Source organism: Pinus tabuliformis, chromosome 8, assembly GCF_031772625.1.
Source record: "Pinus tabuliformis cultivar Carrire ecotype Pingquan chromosome 8, CPIR1, whole genome shotgun sequence".
In the NCBI taxonomy this organism is placed as follows: domain Eukaryota; kingdom Viridiplantae; phylum Streptophyta; class Pinopsida; order Pinales; family Pinaceae; genus Pinus; species Pinus tabuliformis.
The window spans coordinates 1,330,814,611-1,330,842,085 of record NC_142294.1 but is presented as its reverse complement, the minus strand read 5'-3'; the positions used below and the strand labels follow the sequence as shown (position 1 = coordinate 1,330,842,085).

The 27,475-nt window shown below is 38.3% G+C and overlaps 1 protein-coding gene across 1 annotated transcript in view; it reads left to right on the top strand.

Moving 5' to 3' along the window:
* LOC149240377 (phosphoglucan, water dikinase, chloroplastic-like) overlaps positions 1-27,475 on the top strand; it is a 246,842-nt gene that overhangs the window by 98,737 nt on the left and 120,630 nt on the right. The window contains exon 7 of the mRNA XM_089373687.1: positions 11,665-11,749. Coding sequence (XP_089229813.1) covers positions 11,665-11,749 — 85 coding nt within the window. The remainder of the gene's footprint in view (positions 1-11,664; positions 11,750-27,475) is intronic.

The following is a 27,475-nucleotide window of genomic DNA, read 5'->3' as shown; positions in this document are numbered from 1 at the left end:
GGGGTAAAGTCAAAGTCAAAATTTTGAGGAAATTAATTCAAAAGTTTAATTTTTGAATTAATTAAAATTCATTTAATTGAAAAATTCGAATTTCCTCAAGAATTTAAAATTTCGACAGATGAAATTAAAAGAAATTTTAATCCTCATCAACGGTCAAGATTGTTTTGACGAGGATCGCTCAAACTAGTCGTTGGAGGATTTATCTTTAAATAGGAGGTCATTTGTCAGTCAGTTCATCTGATCTTTTGATCGTGTACTAAGCGAAAAGCTCTCTTGTAATCTTTTTATGAGCAATAAAGAAAGACTTAAAAAAAATCTAAAACATTTAAATTCATTTTAAAACATTTAAAAAATCTAAAATATTTAAAAAATATAAAAATCTAAAAAACTCTTAAAAAAACATTAAAACATTAAATTTTTTCTAAAACCTTAAATTTTTGGTGACTTGAGAATTAAAAATGAAATAAATTAAGGGGTTTTTGCTTAAACATTAATTTTTTTTAATGTGGCCTATGGCCCATTAAAGATTCGATTTATTAACCCGTTGATTTGTTTTACTTCTTCATATTTTGCCTAAGGAATGATTGAATTGCTTGGTGTTCCTGGTGTTAAGAGCAAAATCTAAAATTTTCATGATTCTTCTGTGGTCAAGGTGCGATAAATGTATTAAATCATGTTGATTGTTGGAGAAAATTAATTATTTCTAGATCTGGGTTATCAGCAAAAATCATTTTAAATCTTGAATCATCTTGCGTGATACAGTTTTGGGCATTTATATCGATCATTCATGATTGTCATTATTCGTCACATATTGGAAAATTGTTCTGGATAACTTGTTTTACTTATTATACGGTTAATTAAACATAAAGGCATTGGTCTATAATTGTTTCTATCTTGTGGTCGTGTCTTGGTTACATTAGCGTTTAATCTATTCATCTGAATTAATCGAGATTCATTTAGATTCATCAGGTTGTCCATCATTAAAATCTCTTAGAGCCTGTGATCCACAGGGTTTCCCATCCATTTACCTTAGGGACTACCCCCCTTGACTTGCCTAGGAGAGAGTCTAAATGGAGTGAGCAAGGATCAAGAGTGACAACCCTTACTCTGAGTGTTGTCGCAGTGCCTAGACACTTTGTGCGACAACACCCCTCATATTGTATGAGAGGTAAACTTGCTTTTGTGTAGGTTGGTGTGATGATTGTAGCCTTCCAAAAGTTAAAATATTGGTGGAGGTTGTGATCTAGGCTGTTTGAGAAATGAGACAAAATATTGACAATAGAAAACGTCACAAGTGCATAAAAGAAATAATATAGAGGAAAAAATAATATGAAAAGAGCTTAATTATTTTTATTAAATGGTAAAAGTGTCACGAGACTACATCACGAGAAACTTCGTAACTTTTACGATGGTGAAGGGGTGAAGGCCCATATTTATATTATTTATAGGTACCTTTTCACCTATGGTCATGCACTTCCGTTATGAATAAATACCACGGGTTACAAAAAACATGGGTGAATACCATAAATCACTATGGTAAAAACTAATGAATGGTTGTATATGGTAAAAGCTAATTGTACAATTAGATTTTTATTTTGTTTTCTTCCACCTTTCAAATACCATGGGTGGATACCATGGTTTACCAAAACTATGGGCTTGTAAACCACCAACAATAGAAAACAATTATTAACCATGGTGATTCATCAACATCCATTTGGATAAATTCTCCCCCCTTCGGAGGCAATAATCTCCATTGTATCAAGTTCCCTCATTAGATGGGGAAACTTCTACTGAATTTGGCTCTTAGTGAGCCACTTGCCTTGGCGAAGAAGTTGCCTTACTTTGACAATTGGTAGAGTTGTATATTCTGGTGGTGTATATCCTTCGTCTTGGTGTTCATGATTTGATCCACTGTAGCCTGAATCTTGTGTGGAACCTGAGGTTGGTCGCTTTTTGCAGGACATAATGAAGCTATTGTTGAGATGTTGGGTCTGTTCAACTATTTTGGCTACTTGATTTGTTTTGTCCTGAGCACGCAAGGATTTTGTTAGTGAAGATGCAATCAAAAGAGTGACATCCATGGGGGCTGCTAGATGGAAGCTCGAACAAGTCTGAAAATAGTTGTGACCAATAGAGTTGTGGAGAGCTTTGTTATAACAATGTTGAGCATATGGAAGGATGCGGTCCCATGCATGTGGATGTTTGAGTCGGAAGTGTAGAGTCACCCTTGTAGATGAGGTGAATATGTCTTTGGACCCTTTTACAAGCTTGTCCACATGTTTATGTTTTGTAGAGAGATCTTGCATCGAAGCTGTGGTGGTTGTGGTGACCTTTTGTTCTCCTTCTAGCTGAACCATGAAGAGGACAAACTTGGAAGTATGAAAGACTACTTTTTGGCATTGTTTTTCCAATATTAATAAATTTTCTATAGTTGAAACTACCTTTGGTATCCTATAGAGCTGATCTCCTAGAGTAGCAATGACACTACATGGACAAGATAGCATGACATTTCCACATATAAGGTTGTATTAAATGAACATTACAAACTTCAAGTGGGGAACATCACACAATACATCATCTTTGAAGGGCTTGCTGCTGTAGTAATATTGTTGGTTGATACGAATGTCTTGTCCATGGCTCAACCAGCTAATGTTTTATGGTTTGGGGTGTGGCATTGTCGTCAACTTCAATCTCTTGATGATCATGGATGAGATTAGGTTGTTTTGTTTCCCACTGTCAACAATGAAATGCAATGTAGTCCCCTTCACCCACATCTGTGAATAAAAGAGGTGCTCGCCCTCCTTAGGCTTCTCTGATTCTTTTTGATGATCATCTTTTCTATATCTTGTTTTGAATCAGAATATGAGCTAGAGTATGCTTGTTTCTCTTTAAGCTCAACCAACAATGATTGTTTGAAGCTGCATTCATTAGTGTTGTGCTAGTGGGCTTTTGTGGAACTCACGCCACTTTTCGGTGCCTTCCTTCGACTTCCCATTACCCTTCTTTTCTAGTGATTTGGATTGGTTATCTTGAGGTTCGCTCTCCTTGCTTTGTCCCTTGTTTTGATGTTCTATGTTACAATCACTTAACACCATAACTTCTTTATGCGGCAAAATAAGTTAAGTAATTGTAGATAGAACATAAACCATATAAACCATATGCAAAATGGAAGACAATCAAGAACTCAATGAGATACAGAGAAGTTAGGTCAATGACAAGGGAAAACCCACAAGGGGAAAACCTAACTGGATTCTTCTCTTATTAGAAATCAATTGTTCAACACAGATACAAAGTACAATGAGAGAGTGAAGAAGTTCACCCAAATCTGAAGAAGATCTCTGATAACAGTGGCTGATGGAAACATTGAATCACTTTGGTTCTCCAAGATTTGCTCTTGCTCTTCAAGATACTCTCTTTCTCTCTCTCTCAATCTTCCTCTAGATTCTCCAACTCTCTCTTTCTCAATTTCAAACTCTCCTTTCACAAGCACATGTGTGTATAAAGTGAGGATGAGAGGCACAAATATATAGGAAGAGCAAGGAGGTCAAATTCATGAGGGAGTAACTCCTATGCCTTGATGAGGAATTACATATGCCAAAATATGTGTAACTTATGCCATAAACGATAGGAGTGTAACTCATGCATTTATGAGAGAAGTGTAACTTATGCACTAAAGAGGTGTAAGAGGAATCTTTTATGACGAGTCATTAAAGTGTGTAAGAGAGCGTAAGATGTGCATAAGAGCATTAAAGAGAGGAATGAATCCATTAAGAGAGAGAGAGTAACATATGCATTAATTGTGGGGAGTTATATATGATATGATTGAGAGACTTGAAATTCTTTTCAATAATAATATAATAATATCATAAAGAGGATAATAGTAATTAAAATAATAATATTGATGATTAAATTAAAAATTAAACAATTGAGATTGATTAAGGACAAGTTAAGTGATTTTCCATCATATATATATGATTACGAATTGATGGAAGGTGATTTACTATTTTTGGAAAGTCATGGTTGCAAAGATAGACATGACTTTCTATTTTTAGAAAGTTGCTTTCGAAATCTTAGAAATTCATCCCATAGCTGCCAATTTTCAACACTCCCTCTCAGCTAGGGAGAAATTTCTTTCTGATACAAGGATCTCTGTTATCTCTGCTTTGGAACAATGATGTTATAATCTAATGAAGAATCATCATCATAGGGGAGATACGTCCATCACCCTATACACCCTTGGGGAGATCCACTTGTCAACACATGACAAGGATCTCGCTCATCCAAGGCTCATCACTGCTTGGGGGGATCCACTTGTCAACACATGACAAGGATCTCGCTCATCCAAGGCTCATCGTTGCTTGGGGGAATCCACTTGTCAACACATGACAAGGATCTCACACATCCAATGCTCATCACTGCTTGGGAGGATCCACTTGTCCACACATGACAAGGATCTCAGTCATCCAAGGCTCATCACTGCTTGGGGGGATCCACTTGTCAACACATGACAAGGATCTCACACATCCAAGGTTCATCACTGCGTGGGGGGATCCACTTATCAACATTTGACAAGGATCTCGCTCATCCAAGGCTCATCACTGCGGGGGGTCCACTTGTCAATACATGACAAGGATCTCGCACATCCAAGGCTTATCATCCATGAATACCCTCTTTGGGAAGGGTCACATCTTCAATCCAAGTTGCTCTTTGAAAACCAAGAACTTTCCCTCTGACAAGGGCTTGGTAAGAATGCCGGTGATCTGGTCATCGATCGAGTCTTACTGCTCCTCTTTGCACTATATCTCGGATATAGTGATATTTGATCTCAATGTGTTTGGACTTGTCATGGAACATAGGATTTTCAACAAGTCAAATTCCACTCTTATTGTCTCAGTAAACTACTGTAGTATCCAATACTTTATCAAACAACTCTCCAAAGAGCTTCCATAGCCATACTGCCTCATAGCTAGCCATGCTAGCAGCAATGTATTTTGCTTCAGCCGTGCTAAGGGCAACAAACTTTTGCTTTCTTCTCATCCAAGATATCATGGTAGATCCTAAGCTGAAGCAACAGCCTGATGTGCTCTTTCTGTTAGTAGAGTTACCAACCCAATCAACATCAGAGTATCCATATAGCCTTACATCTTCGACAAGATATCTCGATCCAAGATTGATGTTCCCATGCAGGTACCTCAACACATGCTTTGCAACAACCTAGTGTGCATGAGCATGCTTAATCATGTATTGACTGCAAAGCATATATCTAGTCTATTGTTCACTAAGAACATCAATGCCCCATTCAGTTGATGGTACTTAGAAGGATTAGCTAAATCAGGTCCTGTTTTACCGCAAAGCTTCTTGAAATTCATTTCCATTGGCGTATTCATGGACTTACACTCAATCATGCCAAAGCTTTCTAGAAGTTTGAAAAAATATTTTCTTTGAGAAAGGAAAATCTCACCAGATTTCTGCCATACCTCCAGGCTCAGAAGTAGTGCATCAAACCAAGATCTTTCATTTCAAATTCAGAAGTTAACTCCCTCTTACACTGGAGAATAAGAGGTTCACTATCAGTCAGAAATAAATCATCAACATAAAATACCAAAATCGAAGGCATACCTCGGACTGTAAAACCAAGCTTCATCAAGAAGCTATCTATGTGAGCGTACCAAGCTACTGGAGCTTGCTTCAAACCATAGAGGGCTTTCTTCAGCCTACACACGTGAGTTTTTGGTTTATGTACTTCAAAGCCTTGTGGTTTCTCCACACATACTTATTATTTAAGAAGCCATGCAGAAAAGCAGTCTTCACATCCATTTGGTGAAGAGACCATCCTTAGCTAGTAGTTAGAGCTACAATAAATCAGATGGTGGTGTAACGGGCAACAAGTTCAAATTTTTTGTCATAGTTTATTCCCTCTTTCTGAGAGAAACCTCTAGCCACAAATCTAGCTTTATATTTTTCAATACCGCCATCAACACCATGTTTAATTTTATACTGCCATTTAGAAGATACAACATATTTACCTTGGGGTCTTGGAACCACTTGGGTCTTTACAACTTCTTCAAAAGTGCCCGGTTCAGCTTGAATAATGTTGATCCTTGGAACCAACAAGGTTTCTTGCTTTCTCTGAAAGTATCTTTGGGGGCAACATGTTTATCAACATCTTGAAGAGTGTCATGAAGCCATAAAGGTCTCCTTTTAGAAGGAGGATCACATGGTGGAGGATCCATGGGCTCCATGGGTCATCGACAAGATCAGTTTTAGCTTCAGGATCTTCTTGTATTTCAAATACATCATCTTGACTATCAACATTAGCATGAGGAAGAGGAGTGTCTCTTGCTTTTCCAAGAGTTGCATCTTCATCAAATGTTACATCCTTGCTAAATTCTATATTTCTTTGACTAGGTACGTATATTCTGTAAGCTTTAGAATTCTCACAATAACCAACAAAGTTACAAACATAACTTTCTTACCTTAAGCTTCCAACTTGTTCCTTTTCTCTTTTGGGACATGGAAGTAGACAGGACAACCAAAGATCCTCAGGTGCCCAACTTCGGGCTTCTCACCAGTGAAGACTTCTTTAGGAGTCTTGTTGTTTAGGGCATGGTGAGGAGATCTATTTTGGACATAGACAATTGTGTTCACAACTTCTCCCCATAGAAACTTTGGCAGTTTTTGATCATGCAACATAGCTTTGACCGCTTCCATGATAGTTCTATTCTTTCTCTTGGCCACACCATTTTGTTTTGGGTTATATGGTACAATGGTCTCTTTTCTGATTCCAACTTCTTTGCAAAAGTCAATGAAATCTCTGGAAGTGAACTCTCCTCCATTGTCAGATCTGGAAATTTTACCCTACAGCAATTGCGTTGCCACAAGAAGATGCCCTTATAATTGGCCACTACCTCAAATATGAACACAAGAACCTTCACTACTTCAAAAGACGTCTGGATGATAATTTGTTGCCCAAATAGATGCCAGATACACTTGCTTCCACAAATATTAGTCCTTCAGAACCCTATGCTGCCTTAGGAAATGCCATTAAGGTGGGTCGTAGCCTCAGGTGAAGAATCGATGCTATTCGCTTCCCAAAGTTAATCAGGTGAATGTGTTGCCACAGGAAAACACATCCAAGATGGGCCACAACCTTAAGGAGAAAGAATCAAGGTTATTTTGTTGCCAATTAGTGCCCTACAACCACATAAATGATAATACACTTTTGTTGCCTCAGATAGGGTTTACTGCCCTGTTGGTGCTTCGCTATCACTGTAAATACTCCTCCAACCTAGCCACAACCTCAAGGACTTCACTGGTAAGATTTACCCTCCCTTAATCAACTTCACTACCACAAAAAATCTCCTTCAAGTTGGCCACAAGCCTCAGATAGGGCCGTTTTCTAGATTGCGGCCCTTGAAAGCCTAGAACAAGCTCACTTTGTCATAGATTAGGCCTTTTTTGCTTCCTAGACAATCATAAAACATTGTTGCCACATATTTGCTTCCTTAGAGACCCTTGATAGCCATAAACAAATGGATGATGCTTCAAAAATTATGCTAACAGAGTAGAGAGATGGGATTCGCTAGAGTGGAATATTTCGCCATTGAAAGTAATTAGAAAGAAAGGGGTCTTAAAATCCTCCAAGAGCCTCAACTCAAAACTCGAAAAGATCCACCAACCATGATGAGAAAAATGATTCTCCTATCTTCTTTTTATAGATTCCCTTTGGGGTCTTCCCTCCTAATTTTAATTTGAGGGGTTAACAAGTTTCCCTCCATTTTGCCCCAAATTTAGATTTTTCCAGAACTTTTCCTCCAATTCCCCCAATTTAGCCAATGTTACTCCAATAACATTAAATAATGGGTTTTCCCTTTACAAATGATTATAGCCTACGGGGTTGGATAGGCTACTTCATCCTGCCTTGGGAAAATTAATTAGAGGAAGTCATTATAGTCCCCACTTCCCACATTGCTTGCCCTCAAGCAATTGCAATTTCGGTTGTTGCTAGGTATGTTCTTCTTCTCATGTGGTGTCCTCTTCAAGCAATTCCTTCCCTCTGATAAGATATTTTGAAATTATCTTTGTTACAACACCATCCATGGGAACAACAAAGCTACTTCTTTCAACCTTGGTAATAGCAATGACATGATGTTGTAATAACCAAGAGACAGATGCCTATGTGGACCCAAATGACGAGTTCCATCATATGTCAAGAGACTAGCCCTTCCTATATTATGCATTCCACGAGAAGTCCACTCCTTCCAACAATTTTTCCCCTTGTTGGTTTACTTGAAGCAAAACTCAATCCTGTGAAAAAGCCAAGGCCAAGGGACATGGGTACAAAAGGCGAATCACACAAAACAAAACCCCAACTTGCTTATTGAGAAAAAAAGGAGAGAGGTAACCTTGAAGCTACAAGAGACTACCTAGAGTGATGCAATATAGAAGACACCAAACACATTTAGAAGAGAAAAGAAAGATTGTAGAAGAAATGGTGCAGAGAAGAGATAAGACATAAGAAGCTAGAGGAGAAAATGGGAGGAATAAGACTAGAACTAGTGAAAGAAGGGAATATTTGAGCAAGGTAAAAATAGAGCAAAATAAAGAATGAAGAAATGTTGAAAGATGAAAGAGAATGGCATATGAGCACACATGAATACAATAGAACCAAAATGGCAAGAGACAAGAAAAGAGTGAGTGAAAGAGGCCAAGGCAAAGGAAGAAGCTGAAAAGAAACAAGGAAGGAGGCAGTAGGATAAAAAACAAATTTGAGTAGGGATATATCTAAAGTAAAGAAACAAGGACAGGTTAGATGGGAGACTTGATCCTAGTAAGGATGGATTGAGAAGAGATATAGATGTTGACAGAACCCCTTAGTGAGATAGAGGACAATTCATTGAGAACATAGAAGATCTATAGGAGGCTTCATTGAAACTATGGGTTTAACATGTGATAGATCCAACTAGTAAATGTTGGAATATTTTTTTGGTGATTGGATTCCTATTATTATGATACAACTCGTGCACCTTACCCCATTTGGGATAGAGTGTGACTAACAACTTTCAAATTAGATTTCTTTGATTAAGAAGCTATGAGTGGGGATTGTTTATTCTTGCCAAAGATACCCAAGACATGCATTTGGCCACATTCATTATTGTTTGTGTTGGTGCATTCACAAGCACAAGCACAAGCACGATTATGTCATTGGTGAGACTTGACCCTGGTGGGTCAATATTAATGCCTTGCTTTCGCTGATCCAACAAGCCACTATTGACAACATTGGAAATTTATGAGTAACAGAGCTTGCAAACTGCAATAGACAAAGCATAGGCATGGAACATGATTGTGGAAGAAATTATGCAATTAGGAGGTAAAGCACATAAGTTCAAGTATAGACCAAATATACAATTTGATTGCATTCAAAGAAATAAAGCATTGATAGTGCTAGGAGTTGTCCCTAGGATAAAAGGGATATCTTACAAGACTAACGTCCATGTAGGATTACAACTTCAAAAGGGTATAGACAATCTCTTGAGGATAGATGTTGTTGAGCTCTTTGAAGTGTTTCGTAAGGCCATGACTATAAAGAGATGAAAGAAAAGGACATGGAGATTGGCTACTTGAAAGAGCAAGTTGAAAGGCTATAAGGCGTCATGCATTGTGCTATTTTGGAAGTCACTATACAATAGGCATGTCTACTTTTGAATAAGTTGAAGAAAGCTTAAAAAAAGCTGCGTTCACCATTGTTCTAGTGTTGTATTCTAGCATCCAAGCAAGGTAGTTTGCAAAATAGTTAAAGAAGGCCTTAACAGATAAAATGGGCATATTATATTGAGATAGCGAGGTGTGTGGAAGACACAGAAAAATGTTGGAGAGGCTTGAAGACATTTAGCTTAGTAGTTTGATTGTATGTGGAGAGGATGACGTTTTACATAGGGGAACTGAATTTAATGTTGAATTAGTGTGATCCCATAAACCATATTGTAGAAAGTTTTGAGAAGAATATAAAGAAGTTTGAGATAAAAAGAAATGAACTAACATTAATTGTTGAAGATGCATTAAACAATGTTTAACCTTATAGGGATCAAAGCCATCATATGAGAGGATGACGTTTTACATAGGGGAACTAAATTTAATGTTGAATTAGTGTAATCCTGTAAATCATATTGTAGAAAGATTCGAGAAGAATACAAAGAAGTTTGAGATAAAAAGCAATGAACTAACATTAATTGTTGAAGATGCATGGAGGGCGAGATCAACAACGATGTAAACAATGTTTAACCTTATAGGGATCAAAGCCATAATAGGAGTGCTTGCTTTGATCTGATAGCTAATGCGCAAATACAAATTGATTTCTGATACAAAATTTGAAGGAAGGTTAAAGAGACAACTTGATCTATTGAACAGTGTAGTGGACATAAATACTCTGAGATAATCGAATTGCAAAACACACTACATTTACCAACCAACATATGAACTTGGAAGATACTCTCTAGATGCCCATCACTTTGAAGCTTTGCTTATTTGTAGCTTTTGTAATTATAGGCCACTTAACAAGGCCATTTGGTTCAATCTCTTTATTCACACAGACAACATCATGTATGAATTGATCCCATCTTAGAAAATCTTTCTTTTATGCTGACTTTTTATGATAAAGAGGTCAAGTGACCCTTTCTCTCTTCTTTTTAAAGTTTTAATGCTTCGTTTCCTTTATTGATGTTTTTTTTGTTTTGTTTATGTGCACTCCCATGCATGCAAGGATTTCATCTTATTGTGAGAGGCCATTCATTGTCTAAAGTTGGGAACAGAGGATGCTTCTCTGCCCAGTGATTGTTTTGCTTATAGTAGTGGACACAAACCCCTACTACCTTTGGTTCATATTATTGTGAAAATTCCCATTCTTACGTTTCCTTTCTCTAAATTCTCATTGCATGGTCCAATTCACTCTAGTTTGATCATTTGATGCAACCATAATCCGTAGAGTATAAGCTCAAAATAATTGTATTCATTAGGAGTGTTCGATAGTCTAGTCATGTCTCTTGTTATTGTTGTGATTTTTAGTTCTTAATTTTCTTTTCCTACATCATGTTCTTACTGATTAGTGACTTTACACTTTTCCTTGTCACATATGTTCTGCATGGAACTCGAGCTATTAAATGTTTAAATCTTGAATTTTTTTGTCAATTAATTAATTTTCTTTTTAAATTTTGAAGGTATTATTTCCAATTTTCATCACCTTTGTCCTATATTAGCATTGGTTTCCTTACTATGATTCTAAATATTGGAATACTGTTCACTTATCTTTGCTGGCACACTTATAATACTAATTTTTGCAAGGGTCACAACATCTTGGATTTGCATTACCCTATGATGATTCTATGCTATCTTTCTTCTATCTAGATGATATTTAGGAGCTTCCTTTTTGTACATAATTTGTAATTGTCTTGTGTAAATAGTGAAGTAGTATTGCACATTAATTCATTGTGATTTGATTTACATTTGCCAAAAGTAAGAAAAGTATTTTATCACAGAATCTAGTTCATGTATAACTTTGTGGAGATGCAAAATTGTTGCTTCTCTATCTTTGAATAGTTAAACGGAATTTTCTACATGTAGTTGATACAAATTGATGATTTTTTAAAATGGCTTTGTTGTATCTTTCAGTCTTACTGAACAACTTGAATCGATCCAGCCATCTTTGGATAACCAGAGTATGTCAACTTTGAGGACCTTCATCGCTTCCAAGAAGGTAATTTATATGTATAATATGCATAAATATCTATTTTTTTGAGTTTAATTTTCACTTCATCAGCATACAAGAAGTGCAATAGGTTATTTGACAACGTCTTCACTGTTACTTAATAATAAGAATGGTAGATTATATAAAGTTATGCTTCTATTGTAAAATTGCAATGTCCTTCGGTAGTTACTCAATGGAATGGATGAATTTGATTATCACACCACATATAATTTGAAGTTGACCTTTTTGGTATCTTGTGAATTACATTGCTTTATGTTACTTACAGACCATAGATGAAAAATGTAAAGGTCTAGAATTATGGCCTTGCTAGGCTTTTTACCTGCTCTATATATTATGTAAATGTTTTTTCTATAATAGGACAATACTTGCACCCTTCAAGGCATATGTTCTTTGATGATAATTTTATGAAAGCTTATATGACACAAGAAGTAGCTATATTCTTTGGAAAATGTTTTGAAAGCCAAAATGTTCTAGTTGTAGGTTTATTAATCTAAAAAGCACGACAGTGTAATCTTTAGGTTTGACCCTTCAATTGTTAAACATGGAAACTTTTTGTAGGATTGCGCACATGATTGTCAGCAAAAATATTTGCATTTTGCTAGTTGCACTTCTTCCTTATTCACGTGGGACTCCTCTCTATGTAATAATATGTAATAATCCATTGCTAACGTGGGTTAGTGCACAATGATCCAATGCAAGATGGCCGGGACAGATCCATTGATCCTTGTTATTTTCTAGTTTAAAATCATCACACTTTGTTGCAGGATATTTGATACTTGTTCTACAATAAAATGGTAGTGAACCTAACCAAGGTATGATTAGAATCTGTCATTTTATTATATTGGTAATTATGTAAAGAATCCACTTAATTCATCTCACTACTTGTGGATGCCTATTAAAATTAGTTAGTATATACAACTGAAATTTATTTAAACATATGCCTTGCTATCATTTGAAGATGATAAAAACATATATGATAAGATAAGATGTTTTATTAACGTCCATGAATGACCAAAATTAAGTAGGGCTCCGTCTAAGAGACTTAAAAGTACAATCTCTAAAGAATTCACTTAATTCTTCTCACTACTCGCATATGCATATTAGAATCAATTAGTGTATACAACTGAAATTCAGAAACATATTCCTTGTTATCATTAGAAGATGAGAAAAACATATAAGGTAAGATAAGAGGGTTTTATTAATGTCCAATAATGACCACAAATAAGTAGGTCAAAAGACTCAAAAGTGCAATCTAGTAGTGGCCAATTATGGGAGTGCCCAAGCAACTCCTAGAACCTAAAAGATAAAGTACAAAATAAAATAAGCTAAACTTTTAAATTAGAGAAGTAACCAAAAGCGTAAGCATAGGTACAACATGATAATGGGCTAGAGATCATCATAACTAGGTGAAGAGTGAGAGGGCGAAGAGGAAGCCTTAATAACCACATCAGAAAAAAGAGGTAAAAGTGGAGGGAGCAAAGGAGGAAGATGAGGGTGTCCTATTATATATCAACCACAGACAAGGATCTAATACACTACCCTATGAGGCCCTAAGGGGAGAGTCAAGGACTAAGAGTACTTCATTTTGCAACACTAGGAGTGAGTTGGGAATGATTTATCCATTGAGACTCTTTAACAATCAAGGCCTCTTAAAAGAACCTACTAATGAAATACTAGTCTACTAAAGGGGTGGATGGAGAACAATTGATCTATACTAAGAACTAGGAACTCCTCAAAAGCTTGATGGGGATGGCCATGCTAGTTGAAGATCAAGAGGAGGTGTGTTGTCCCATTGATTTGGTCTTGTTACTGCTCAAAGTTTCAAACTAGTAGGGGGTCCTAGAGGGGCACTTGCTAGGTCAAGAGCAACATTGAAGCTAAAGCCCACTGTCACCACAACTAAAGCTTCCTACTATTTACGAACTTTCACCGATGGGAGGAAACCTGATATATAGAGAATCACTTATCAAGGATAGATCAACTCAGATGGATGTGAAGTGATCTGGATAACCCTTTCCTAGGAGAGACTCAAGAGTGGGACTTGCTTGCTTCTTAAACAAGGTACACGATTCTCTAGGGTAGGGGAGTAGGGATTTGAGGGCTTGTCATAGGGAATGTGACTTGTAAAGGAGCTTTTTAAACCCTAAAATCCTTGTGGAATTTGGTTTCCAAAGTGGTTTTTGAAGAGTTGACTTTGATAAGATATGGGACCACATGGGACCAAGTGGACCCAGGGTAGGTCAAGGGGATAGGATTTAGCAACCAATGATATGCTTGACCTAATGAAGGACGGGAAAGGGATCAAGGAATGGATTTTCAATGAAAGGCAGTGCAAGGATCCCAGTGAGGTTTCTAGCCTAAGGGAAACCAAGGGCAAGAGTTGGTCTTTGAGCTAGGGCTTGCGATATCTCAAGATTCCACTGTCGGAATCTCATGAAATTTGGAGGACTTTTTGAGGACACATTGACGCAGTTGTGGACCAAAAATCGAAGTATTTGGATGTCCAGATTGTTAGATATTCGATGCCCTAAGTGACCTATGGGGCTAGACCTAGAAAGAAGAGGAGAAGGTGAAGAAAATAAGTTTTAGGGTGATCACCTATGGTAGACCAGTGCCTAATCCTTTGGGGAGATTGGAGTCAAGAATGGTTATGAATTCAGATTTGATTTTCTTGGTCAAGGAGGCCTTAAATGTAGCTTCACTTAGCATCAAGGCAAAGGAGAGCAATGTCAAAGACTTTATACTTCGTTTTGCAAAATAGATGGCTTATCAAGATAAATTTCAACTATGAAATATCCCTAGGAACATTCACTCATCATACATGGCCCATACATGAAGCATCACTGTCTAGAAACAAATTTCCTCAACTTCATAATAATAGATGCAGCTAATTAGCCCTAGAATAGCGAAATCCTAGAGCAAAGAATAGCATTAAAATTGCACTTACATGTATTAGAGTATATCCAACCATAAAAAAATTGCCAAACAAGAAGCTCCAAGACAAGAGAAAATGATCCAAAGATCAAAATTCATTCCATGCTCCAAAATTTCGTCCACCAAGAAGGATAGCGAAGTTCTCTAAAGAGATACAAGTCCAACCAAGTGATGATGCTAAAATGAATTCACATCACTTGTATATATACACTTCTAATGAGTTTAATTTAACTAATTAGGTCTAGTATCTACATTAGGCCCTACAATAAAATAATGTGCAAAATAACTAACTTTTGGTGACAAGCCCACCAAACTAGCTCATAAACAAAAGAATAAGTCTCTCAAGTCATCGAATAATGGATAATGCATGTTGTTGGGCCTTGGAGGAGGCCTAATGGAGTCCATATGTGCCATAATGTGTAGTCGAACTCCCAAAAGTAGTGGACAAGGGGTTGGTCCCTTGTAATAACCTGTGGAGTTCCAAATGACGTGTGGGGCACACAAGTGTCCTCATGGGTCTCCTAACAAATCGAAGATGCCTGTAGATCACTTGCAAGGGCTAGGATGATGGTGTAGGTGATGCCACATCATCGTGCAAGTCCTGGATCATCTGTGAAGTGCATGGGACAACTTTGGGGCCAACTGGGCATATGTATTAGGTGCATCTTCCTCGTTGAATAAGTAAACCACGAGCAATCTCTGAATGGCTGTGGGGATCCATGGAGTGTTGTCTACTGCTGTGGAGGGCCATGGCTCTCCACACACACCCTACATGTGCCAATGTAGCCCTCTTGGGTCAGGAACCTGTAGAGGGAGACCAAACCCAAATGGAAACCAACTGCGATCCTACATAAGATCCAATGCATCCCCGTGCCTTCCAGCACACCAAGTTATTAAAGAAATCAAGTAAAAGAGTTTATAAACCGTGGATAACAAGTGAGCACTTCATAATGGTATGCCCTTCCATAGTGGGCTTTGGCATGTGCTAATGTCTCCCAACTCCAAATAGGGTTAACCAAACATCCTATCAGGTGGTTTCTACCTCTAAAGGGGGTGGTATGTCTGTGGTACGTCCTTCAAATGGTGGTGGCATCTGGCATACTAATGATATGGAGTAGGGAATGAAAAAGGGCAACCTGGATCACGTGCCATGGTACAAGTGTAACTAATAAAAGGGAAGCCCACACTTGGGTAAATAATGTGTAGGAGGGAGCAAGTGGTGCATGAGTTACCTCGACTTTGATTTTTCCACTGTTCATATGCCTTTTTCCTTTTTACGATTTTCTTTGGTTAACTGCTCGGGGCTCTAGGTGATGAGAGCATGATGCGTAAAATATAGTAGTGGATACCCCCTTATAAGGTGACGCAGTTCATCAACCACCGGGGGTTGGGACAATCATGGGTTCCTGAATGATAAAGGAGGCTCATCAAGGGCCATGTAGGAACTAGGGTGATGGCCATGGAATGGGGTAGAGCTCATGTCATGGCTTTTGCCCACGTGCTAAATGCTTTTGTCTCGACCATCTTTTGCATTTTGTGGTACAATTTCCTATTGAATGTGGCCAATTATGCTTTTTCTTTTTCTTTTAGCTGCATTAACCTCCGGGCATCATTCCAGGCTTGACCCAAGATGTGGGGCAAGGGGAGGGGGTGGCTGACCCTATGTGGACCCAGTGGAGGAATGTGGACCCAGGTGGGAGGAGAGATGATTGGGGGTGTAATGATCAGAAGGGTAGTAATATACGCGAATCGGGGAGCAGGACCACGCAACCAAAAGTAGGGTCTACCATGTAGTACCATACCTAAAACCAATAGGTCAGTAAAAGGGATACCATAGGACTAGGGTGCAAGGTTAACATCCCAAAAGAGACTTGGGGGACCAGAGCACAAACCTAGACCATTCTTTTTGCCGAATTCCCCATTAATCCATGCCCAAAGTTTCCATGATAAATAAACTAGAATACTCAACTACCAAATAACAAGGCATACCTTTAGGTTTGGGAAACCCATCTTCAGACATACGATCATGACAGATGGGTGAGGGACCACATGGTTGGCTCAGGTGGCAGAGAAATGGCACATCGAGCTAGTTGGTGGTTGCGAGGGGTTGCCGATTGAGGACCATCATGGAGAAATTTTTTCTCCTAGGGATATCACCCACAAAATGGTGGGTAATGAGTCTTAAGATGTATCTTGTGTCTTTAAATGCCACTTGTTTCCTGTAACAAACATGATAAGAAAAAAGGAAGTGATCCACCTAATGGGGTTTATTTTGGGAGGTCTTGGTGAGATTTATTTCATGTACTAATACATCCCTCATGAAAAGAGCTTGACATATTTGGTTTGGAAGCTACTTAAGGAAGAAGTTAATGAGTGTTGATGTTTTTCCAATATTAGGCAAACATTCTCCCATGTGGTCATGTTGATTTGACTAGGGGTAATGATATATTCACGAATGGGGCCATGATGATTTGGCTAGGGTTGAATGGCCTAGGGGCAGTCTTACTCGCATGGGCCCATGCTATTTTGGCTAGGGGAGATTGGCCCACGATGCTCACATTGTGCTTCTTGATGGAGTGATCTATCTTTTATGGAGAGGGTTTGAATTGTTTATTGAATAGGGTTTTTCACCCAGTAGTGGCTCCATTAGTGAAGGGGTTTATTGTGATGAGAAGCCACCTTGATGGGTCTCCACTCAACACTAGAGCTCTATGTAAATAAACAAGCATGTGAGAGGAAGATCATCAATATAGCAAGTTCATTGAATCTTTTATAGTGGAGGAGAAATTCTACCAAGGAGAAATATGTTGCTGGAGATCATTTTTACCTTTTCTTCATCATTCTCTCTCTTTTGGAGGTCACATGTGTAAGAGGGAAACTTTTTTTGACTACAATTGCTTGATCGAAGTTGACCACATCTATTTGACCATTGTTTGATTGAGATTTGACTGCATAGTTTGACTAAACGTGTGAGTTAATTGAATAAAGAAGAAAATTCGCATGCGCAGATCATTGACTGCAAACTGCAAGTTTGACAACAGACTTTGAATAGGGCCAAGAATTGATCGTAAGGCCGATGCTTGACTGTAGGGTAGTTTGACCAGGCTGTTGGTTAGCATTGACTTTTGATTTTTTTGACTAGTTTGACCTACATCTGATTGACCAGGTTTAATGATGTTTTGACTTGTATTATTGGCACAAATTTCTAGACAAATTTTTGATTTGTAAACCTTGTTGAAAGACAATTTACCCTTAAGAAAGGACTGTTGTGTTTCCTCTCGATGTTGGGTATCCAGGTGAAAAATATTGTTTCTATTGTGCATGGACGTCATTCTATAATCTTTACTGTTTCGATTGCATTTGTTGTTGATATTTTCCATGTATAATTATTTAATGATATTAGTGGCATGAGAAAAAATGTTTGAAAATAATTAGGAAGTAATTATCAGATCAAAAAATTGTATTCTACTACACTTGCCATAGAATTGCAACATGGTTTCAAAGCTTTGTTGAAGATCAACCATTGAACAAGCCTTGCATTTTAGTATTCAACAATTTGTTCATATTTTTATCTCTTGTCAAGATGGTGGCTAGTTTCAGAGTAGAGGATAGGTTGGGTGGTACTACAAATTTCGGGTCTTGGAAGACCAGGATACTCCTTGTCTTGGATGAAAATGATATTTAGAATTATGCGAAGGAAAGTTTCTCAGAACTAGCGGATGTTGAGGACAGAGCCAAGCATAAGAAGAATGAAGCAAAGGCTAAAGGGATCTTGATATATTCTGTAAAGGACCATTTGATTCCACATGTTGCCGAGTTGAAGATTGCCAACGAGATGTATGATGCCTTGTTGGGATTGTTTGAGAGTAAGAACACTAGTAGGAAGTTAGATTCCTTGCTGGGATTGTTTGCGAGTAAGAACACTAGTAGGAAGTTAGCCTTGAGGCATCAACTCGATAGTATCATGATGTCCAGATCAGATTCAGTTGCCACTTATCTCATGAGAGTCTCCCAGTTGAGAGATCAACATATAGTCATTGGAGATATCATTGATGATTCAAAGCTTGCTACAATGGCTCTTAATGGATTTCCTTCTTCATGGGATCCATTTGTTCAAGGTATTTGTGCACGGGCTGAGCTGCCCAAGTTTGATCAACTTTGCACTGATTATGTCGAAGAGGAGCCTAGATCGTTGTACAAGAACATCTTGCAGAGACCTCGGGATGAAAAAACTCAGGCCCTTGCAGCTCATGCAAGGAAAGGAAAAGGAAGAGAAACTTTGATAAGAGGAATATATGTGGAAGATCAGTGCCAATTGAAGAAGGAACTTTCAAAGATCAGGTGCCCCAATGGTCACTATGCCTCGTAGTGTCCTCAAAACAAAAGAAAGGGAAAGCAACATGCATCAACAACTGATATTGATGATGATGATGGGCATCTACCACAGAAGAAGACAAAGGGATCTAAACTTGATGAGATTGTAGATGAAATTTGAAAAGAATATTCCTTTTTCTTCGCTCTTACAGGCACTATTACAGATAGTAGTGATATTTGGTTGGTGGACAATGGTGTTTCTAGGCACATGACAATCTCACAAGATTCTCTTTCATATTTGATAGAGAAGGATTCAACATTGCAAGTGGAACTTGGAGATAATGCCTAGTATGTAGTGAAGGGAGTTGGGACAACATCATTGTAACTAGAGTCTGAAGGCTCTCCACACATGATAAATGCACTGTTTGTACCATGATTGAAGAAGAACTTGCTCTCTATTTCAGTGTTGGAGGATAGAGGCTACAAATTTGCATTTGAAGATGGTCAACTTCTTGTATGGCCTAAGGGCTTGAGCATAGACTCGACAAGAGTGATTGGTGTTCGAGAGGGAGGGCTGTACAAGTTGTTAGGATGTCCAACCCAGGCATTGGTACATGACAGTGTTAGTTTATGTGAGTTATGGCATTGAAGATTTGCTAACCTACATTACAGGGCTTTGGCAGCATTGAGGAGGATGGTTATAGGTCTTCTAGACAGGGCCGCGGGGGAGCGCTCCCCCCTGAATCCACTCTCGAAGCATGCTTTGCTCGGGAGCGGATCCAGATCGACATTGTTCGAGAGAGAATTCTGGGAGCGCGCTCCCTTAAAAATTTTGCTCCATGCCTTTCTGTGAGCGAAAGCGGTAGCGGTCGGGGATGATCAATCTTGTTCGGTCCCGGAGTGATTTTTTAAATCATGGAGAGGTACGGGAGTGATCGTGCCCGACCGATGCCCCTTCCAAAAATTTGCTCGCCGTGGTAAAGATTGTGCGCAATTTTTTTGTGGTGGAGGGAAGGGAAGGGCCAAAAGAAATAAAAGGCCTCCCCCCTCTAACAATGCATCATTTGCATTTTGAGAGAGCAAGAGAGGGATTTTGGAGCTTGAGTTGAGGAGGTGAGTGAGAGGAAGATTATGAGGGTTGCTTGAGGAGCTTGCAAGGGAGATTAGAGTTTGGGATTGAAGACACCATTGAAGAGCCAAAGCAGTAGGGTCCAATCCCATTCTTTTTATTTTCCATGTAGCATTTGTGTTTTTTATATGTTCATTTTGAATGAAATATGTTCTCCTCTCTTTCCCATTCTCATTCCTCCTTCATTTTATTGCAGGCAAGAAACTAAAACTCAACCAAACATCATAGCTATATGGCTTGGCATTCTCTTGCTGGTTCCTTTTTTTGTTATGATGGTGTTGGGGAGCAAAAGAATGGTTACAGGTTTTCCGGAAATCAAGGTGGAGCAAGAGGGAGTGTGCAAGGGCTAGTATTGAACCACCTTTGTGGATGGCATCCTAGCTAGGCAACAATTTCTTGATTGGAGTCAGTAGTAGGATGTTTAAGCTAGACAGTGATCTAGGAGAATTCATTAGCCGGAGGACGACGAAGGAGTGGTGAGGCGAAAGAGGAGCTTGCTCTTGCTACACAAGTGAAAAAGGACAAAGGGAAGGCCAAGCAAAACTAGAGTGGAGGTGGACCGTCATAGGGTAAAAGGGCGAAGGACGTGATGAATGTCAATTGCTCTTCATGTCACAAGTTTAGGCATTTCGCTAGTCAATGTCCAAACACGAAGAAGGGCAAGGGAAAGATAGCCATGATAGTCGTTGCACAAATGGATGAGTTGGTTGAAAAGTTTGAGAAGAACTTTGCCATGGTGTTATGCCTTTCTAGAATCCTCATGAGAGGTCTCTGTTTTGTAGATAGGGGAGAATCTCGTAACGTGACCGGGTCTCCAGACATTTTCACCAACATGACCAAGGAGCTTAAAGATATGCATATAGAGCTTGGTGATAATACCAAGTATGCAGTAGAGGACATTGGCAGTATTGAGTTTCAAATGGACTTCGGGGGTATCATGGAGGTGAATGAAGTGTTGTTTCAATGTTTGTATCGGGTTTGGGCAAGAATCTCCTACCGGTTTCAACCATGGAGGATAAAGGACTAGGTCAGTTTCATGGGAGGTGAAGTGTCTAATGGGATGAAAGGCCTTGATCCCAACAGGAGGTGAGTAATTGGGAAAAGGCAGAAGAATCTGTATATGTTGAGAGGACAACTGGTGAAGGCTTTTGCACATGAGTGTGACAACTAGAGCGAAAATTGGTATAGGAAGATGAGACACCTACACTATAGGACTCATCCTATTCTACAAAGAATGGTTACAAGTTTTCTGGAGATCAAGTTGGAGCAAGAGGGAGTGTGCGCTTGGCAAGGGGGTCAAGGTTGCATTTCCTCACAGCAAGAACAAGTCCAAGGTTGTGTTGTACTTGGTGCATTCAAACATTTGTGGTTCTATGTTAGTAGAATCAATAATTGGGTCTTTGTACTTTGTGACATTCATAGATGATTTTTCCAGGAAGACTTGGATCTACGTTTTGAAGACCAAGGGTGAGGTTTTCAGTCGGTTTCAATAGTTTAAAGCTCTTGTGGAAAACCAGACTAGGAAGCAGATTAAGGTGTTGAGATTGAATTATGGTGGCGTGTATACTTGTAATGAGTTCTAAGATTTGTGTCGAGCAACAGGGATTAAGAAGGAGCTAGCGATACCTTAGAACCCTCAACAAAATGGGGTCACAAAGAGGAAAAATAGTACCATAATGGACACAATGAGGGCAATGATGTATAACCAGGCATTGCCTTTGTTTTTTTGGGCAGAGGCGTGCAATACAATTATGTATCTATAGAGTAGAAGTCCTCACATGCTGTTGGAGGATATGACTCCCGAGGAGGTGTTCATTGGAGTGAAGCTAAAATTAAGTCATCTACGCACCTTTGGTAGTCCAGTTTTTGTTTACATTTGTATGGAGAAAAGGACTGTTACCCACCAAGATGGGTAACCCCGTAGGAGAAAGCTTTTCTGCTACATTGGATATCTACCTAGACATCCAATAGCCCCTTATAGCTTCCATTAGATGATGATATGCCATATATCTCCACCACTTGCATCAACGATTTGCTTCTCACCCATCCAACTTGATCACCTGGATGAAGGTGGGCTACAATTCAAAAGGTCCTTTGATCATTTTGTAATTTTGAGTGCTTATACTTGTTTGTTTTTGGGCATTTGGTTTGGATTATTGGGTGATCTAGAAGATTGACAAACTTTGATTGTGATCTTGTTCTCTCACCTTACTTGGGGGGTTAATCTTTGATCCTAGTCCAGTTGGACCTCCCTTAAGGCCCTTTGGGTATATGAGGGGCACTACTTGGGAAGCTCTGATTGAGATAACATAGTTCCATTTGCCCCTATGTCGTAATTAACACCTTCCATCTTACACTGCAAACCCATATTTCACTTCCATTCTTTGGGTTCAACTTATCATTGGTTCTTTGAGATTTAGCAATCACATGTCCACATCCCTGGGTAGGGCTCAAATTTTTTTCCTTGGGAGGCTGATGTAGCTAAAAGAAATAGAAGAGTATATCATGGCCACAACAAAATAAAGGAAAGAAAAATCAAAATGCAAAGGGTGGCTACGGACATGTTGACCACATGTGTAAACTACCCCAAGAAGCAGAGTACATATCAGTGGATAAATATTTTCAAAGTCATCGTCATCACACAACTTCAAATTTGTCATTGTAATCCCAAATTTTGCTACCCTTTGGGCCTCTATTGTAAAAATGATTCTAGTATGACTATGAAGCCATTTAAAAACATCTAGGTAAGCCTTTGATCCTTTGCTTTTGCTACCCTTTGGGCCTCTATTGTAAAAATTATTCTAGTATGACTATGAAGCCATTTAAAAACATCTAGGTAAGCCTTTGATCCTTAGCAAAGAGTTTCACTCTAGGGAGTATTTTACCCTCTACCAATTATTTGTGTTTCCGAACCCAAGTAATTGGCAGATTTTTCTCCCAAGCATCCCCCTAAGCTAGAGTGGGGCTCGATGGTAAGGTCTTAGGTGAGTCCTAGTGTTATCGAGTCTATGTATTTTTATCATACTATATCATCTGTCTTGTGTTGGAGAATTTGGTCGAGTCTAAGAGGTCATGTGTCTATTGTAAATTTCCCCTTCTAAAGGGATGTCTATGTAATATCTTGATGTAAAAAGTGTTGTTTAGGAATATTTTAGGTGGATGATTACTCATAATTAGACATCATCGCCTAAATATTTTTAGACCCACTTTGAGGGTGGAAAATATGTGTAATCCCCTCTTGAGTCTTTTATTTTATTTTCCAGTGAAAATGTCAAAATAATTAAATTGGAAAAATGTCAAAAAATTAAAATGAGAGAAAATTAAATTCTCTCCAAGTGGAAAAATTATCAAAAAATTATTGAGGTCCTTTTTCAAAGTAAAAAATTAGAAAGGACTCATTTCCAAGGCAAAAAGTCGCAGTTCAAAAATTCATTGGGCCAAAAGGAATATTTTCTCAAGAAAATCGAATTTTTGGGTCAAGGTGGTTTTCTGAATGCGAGAATTATGATAATTCTATTTTTTGAAGATTCTCCAGTGGTCCAAAACCACCCAAAAGTCAAAATTTGGTCCATCCAGCCCAACAATCAAGGAAGTCAAATTCTTTTGGAGATCTGTGCACCAGTTATCAAGGGATCAAATTAATTTGACAAGGATCAAGCCATGGATCAAGGAAACTAGCCGTTATTTCCACTTGGAGGGGTTTGATGCTCTCATTTTCTATATAAGGAAGCTATTATGCTTCTCATTGTATCATGTACTCATTAAAAAATCTTGAGCAAGATTTGAGTCAAGTTCTGCTGGATGTAATCTTTCTTTTGGAATAATAAATTAGAAGTCTTTCGGGGTTTATTCATGATGGTGTTCCTCTTCTGCTTATTGGTAATATTTTTTTGAATCATGTTCCTAATGCTCTACTGAAGTAAAATTCTATAAGTTATTATTTCATTAGCCAGTGGTTGGATTAACTATTTGCGCAAGTATATTGCATTAGTTACTGGGTTTAGAGTAACACATAAAATTTGATCTAGCTAGCAGGTATCTCTAGATTTTGAAGGTTTATTGTGTGATCTAGCCTCTATTGATCTAATAGCTTGATCTTAGTTGTGTAGAGATCTCATTAATATTCAGATCTTGGGTGTGAGGGCAAGTCTTCAGTTGGACCAGCCAACTCCCAAGATAAGAAGCTTAAGAGCCCATTGTGTTACACTTCCAGGACTTACCTAACAATTGTTTTGTAGAGATCTTGGCCATGGATCTAATATAAAAAGCTTACTTTATTGATTTATCTTCAATCTATTCGTGCAATGAAAGATAGATATGCTAATTAGAGCAATTTTTTTTATTTGTGAATATTGTAAATAATTTGTATATTATTTTCTAACCCTTGTATTTTATTTCTCCTTGTATATATAACCATCTTGGGGTTTTTATTTTTCATTTTCTTGTAAATCTAGAGGGACGAATATGGTTTTTCTTGAAATTATTTTGCAAGTAGATATTCAAGAGATCAAAGAAGAGATCGATTCCTAGAGGGTTTCAACCCTAAACTAGCTTAGACGACTAGGGTTTGGGCCTAAGATCACCATTTCTTGATGCTCGTCTAGCATTTTGTCAAAGCCGTGAGGGGTTCAAGGCCTAACTAGGCATACAAAGGGTTCAATATTCAATATTGTGGCTCTTTTCTCCTTCAACGAATTTTTATAAGGAAGCCGCAAGCCCTACTAGGGATAAATTCATGCAAATTTGAATGTTTCACAAGGGCTTATTATTTAAAAAACTTTGCAAATAAAATTTGTGGCTATCTTCATCATTCTCTTGCTAAAATCTGGCTTGGTTGCTTGTTGCAGGCTTATTGAATTTTTTTTTGATGGTTGAAAGTCTAATTACTAACCTCTTTTGGTGGCCAGTAAGGGCATTGAGCCATTTTGGCTTGGCTGCAAGCTTGTGATGCCTATTTATCCCTAGCTGCAAGCACTGGAGGGCTCACAAAATTGTTGCATTTGATCATATGCTAATCTAATCTTGTTGCAGACCTAATCAATATTTTTGCAAGGGTTTGATATTGATTTTGACTTGGAAAATTGCCATTAAAATTTTGATCCATTAGAAGGCTCATGAAACTCATTGTATTTGATTTACAAACTGATTATGGTTGATTGCATGCCTAGTGTCCTCTTGGAAATCATTTTAATTTTTTCTTTGGGCTTGGGTGTTCATTGGTCCATCTAATTTTTCTCTCTAGCCCTAGCCATAAGGCCTAGAGTCCTTTTCTAACTTAGCCACAAGTATATTGAGGTTTATTCCTTGTTGCATATAGTCTAGGGCTAACAAATTTGTGATTGCAGGTTAGTGCACACGATTGGAAGGGTTTCATTGCTTGCTTAAAGCCAAAACATTGGCATTTGGGCTCCTACATTTGACTTATCAATTGTTGAAGTACGGCCGTAAAGCCTTGTGGCCTTGATCCTCCTTCATAGTCCTGTATTGTAGGCTGTCATGAAATATCAGATTTGAAGTATTGCATTTAGTAGCTAATCACAAGAAGGCTAATAATAATAAGCCCTAAAAACAATTAAAATTTGTCACTTATTAATCTCAAGAAGCTTAATAATCATCCTAACACTTAACTATGAACTTCTTGATGACTGATCTTGTTGAGATTGGACTAAAATCACTTGGAAATGAGGTCTTTTGAGGTCTGGTGCATTCTTTCTATCTCTGAAGTAATCATTGTGTCAGGCCAGGACTAACTCCAGTTTGGCAGAAAACTCAGAAAAACTGATTCGATTTATTACATTAGGTAGCTATTGTTATATACAAGAATGTGACTGCTCAGTTCATCTTCTGATGACTGTTCACATTCCAGGTTCACCCAACCGCAAAGGATTAGGTGTCAACATTCCCCCCCTTAATCTGAAGGGATGTTGGTGAGTCCAAGCATCATTCTGAATCTTTCAAGCTTTTCTCTTGCAAGCGTTTTGGTGAAGATGTCTGCAATTTGCTCATTTGTGGAACAATGACGGAGATGGATTGTTTTGGCCTCAGCATGATGTCGGATCAGATGATATTTAGTATTGATGTGCTTTGTATGATCATGGAACTTTGGATTCTTGGCCAACTTTATTGCAGAGGTGTTGTCAATCATGAGTGGAGTTGATTGTACTTGTTTTACCTGCAAATCTTCAAGAATTTTCTTGAGCGACACAATTTCTTTCGTTGCTTCAGCTGCTGCCACGTATTCTGCTTCTGTTGTGGAATCTGCTGGAACTGATTGTTTGTGTGATCTCCAAGAGACAGCTCCTGATCCAAGACTCATAGCATATCCTGAAGTAGATACCCCAGTTTCTTTGTCTCCATCGAAGTTTGAATCAGAGTATCCAATCAAGCTGAAGTCGTCCACCTGTGTATACTTGATTCCAAGGTCTTGAGTTCCCTTCAAGTACCTTAGAACTCTTTTTGCAGCAGACCAATATTCCTCACAAGGCTTTTGCATAAACCTGGAGAGGATTCCAACAGCAAATGAAATGTCTGGTCTGGTAGTAGTGAGGTAGATGAGACTTCCTACAAGCTATCTATACTTTGTTGCATCCTCAAATTCCTTTCCTTCAATAGATGTGAGCTTTAAGTTTTGTTCCATTGGAGTAGAAAGAGGATTGCACTCTGTCATGCCAAATCTGTTAAACAAATCTCCAATGTATTTCTTTTGAGAAAGAAATATGGATTTTGGATGTTGGGTTACTTCAATGCCAAGATAGTAATGAACATAGCCCAAATCAGTCATTTCAAAACTTTTCCCCAATTCCTTCTTTATGGATCCAATGTAGCTTTCATTGTTCCCTGTCATTAAAAGATCATCTACATATACCACAAGATATACAACTGTTTTGCCAACTTTCTTGACAAATAAAGTTGCATCATCAAGATCAAAATGATTGAAGTTGAGTTTCAGAAGATGCTCAGTTAGTTTTTCATACCAAGCTCGCGGTGCTTGTTTGAGGCCATACAAGGACTTCACAAGTTTGCATACTTTTTGTTCATGTCCTTTCACAGCAAATCCTTCAGGCTGGGACATAAAAACATTCTCTTTTAGATCTCCATTCAAGAATGCAGTTTTTACATCCATTTGATGGACTTTCCAACCGTTCTGAGCTGCTAGTGCAAAGAGTGTCCGGATGGTGGCCCATTTTGCTGTGGGGGCAAAAGTTTCCTCATAATCGACCCCTTCCTTCTGTGCAAAACCTTTTGCCACAAGCCTAGCTTTGTGCTTGTCAAGTGAGCCATCAGCTTTGTATTTGTTCTTGTAGACCCACTTGCAGCCAATTGGTTTGGTTCCAAAT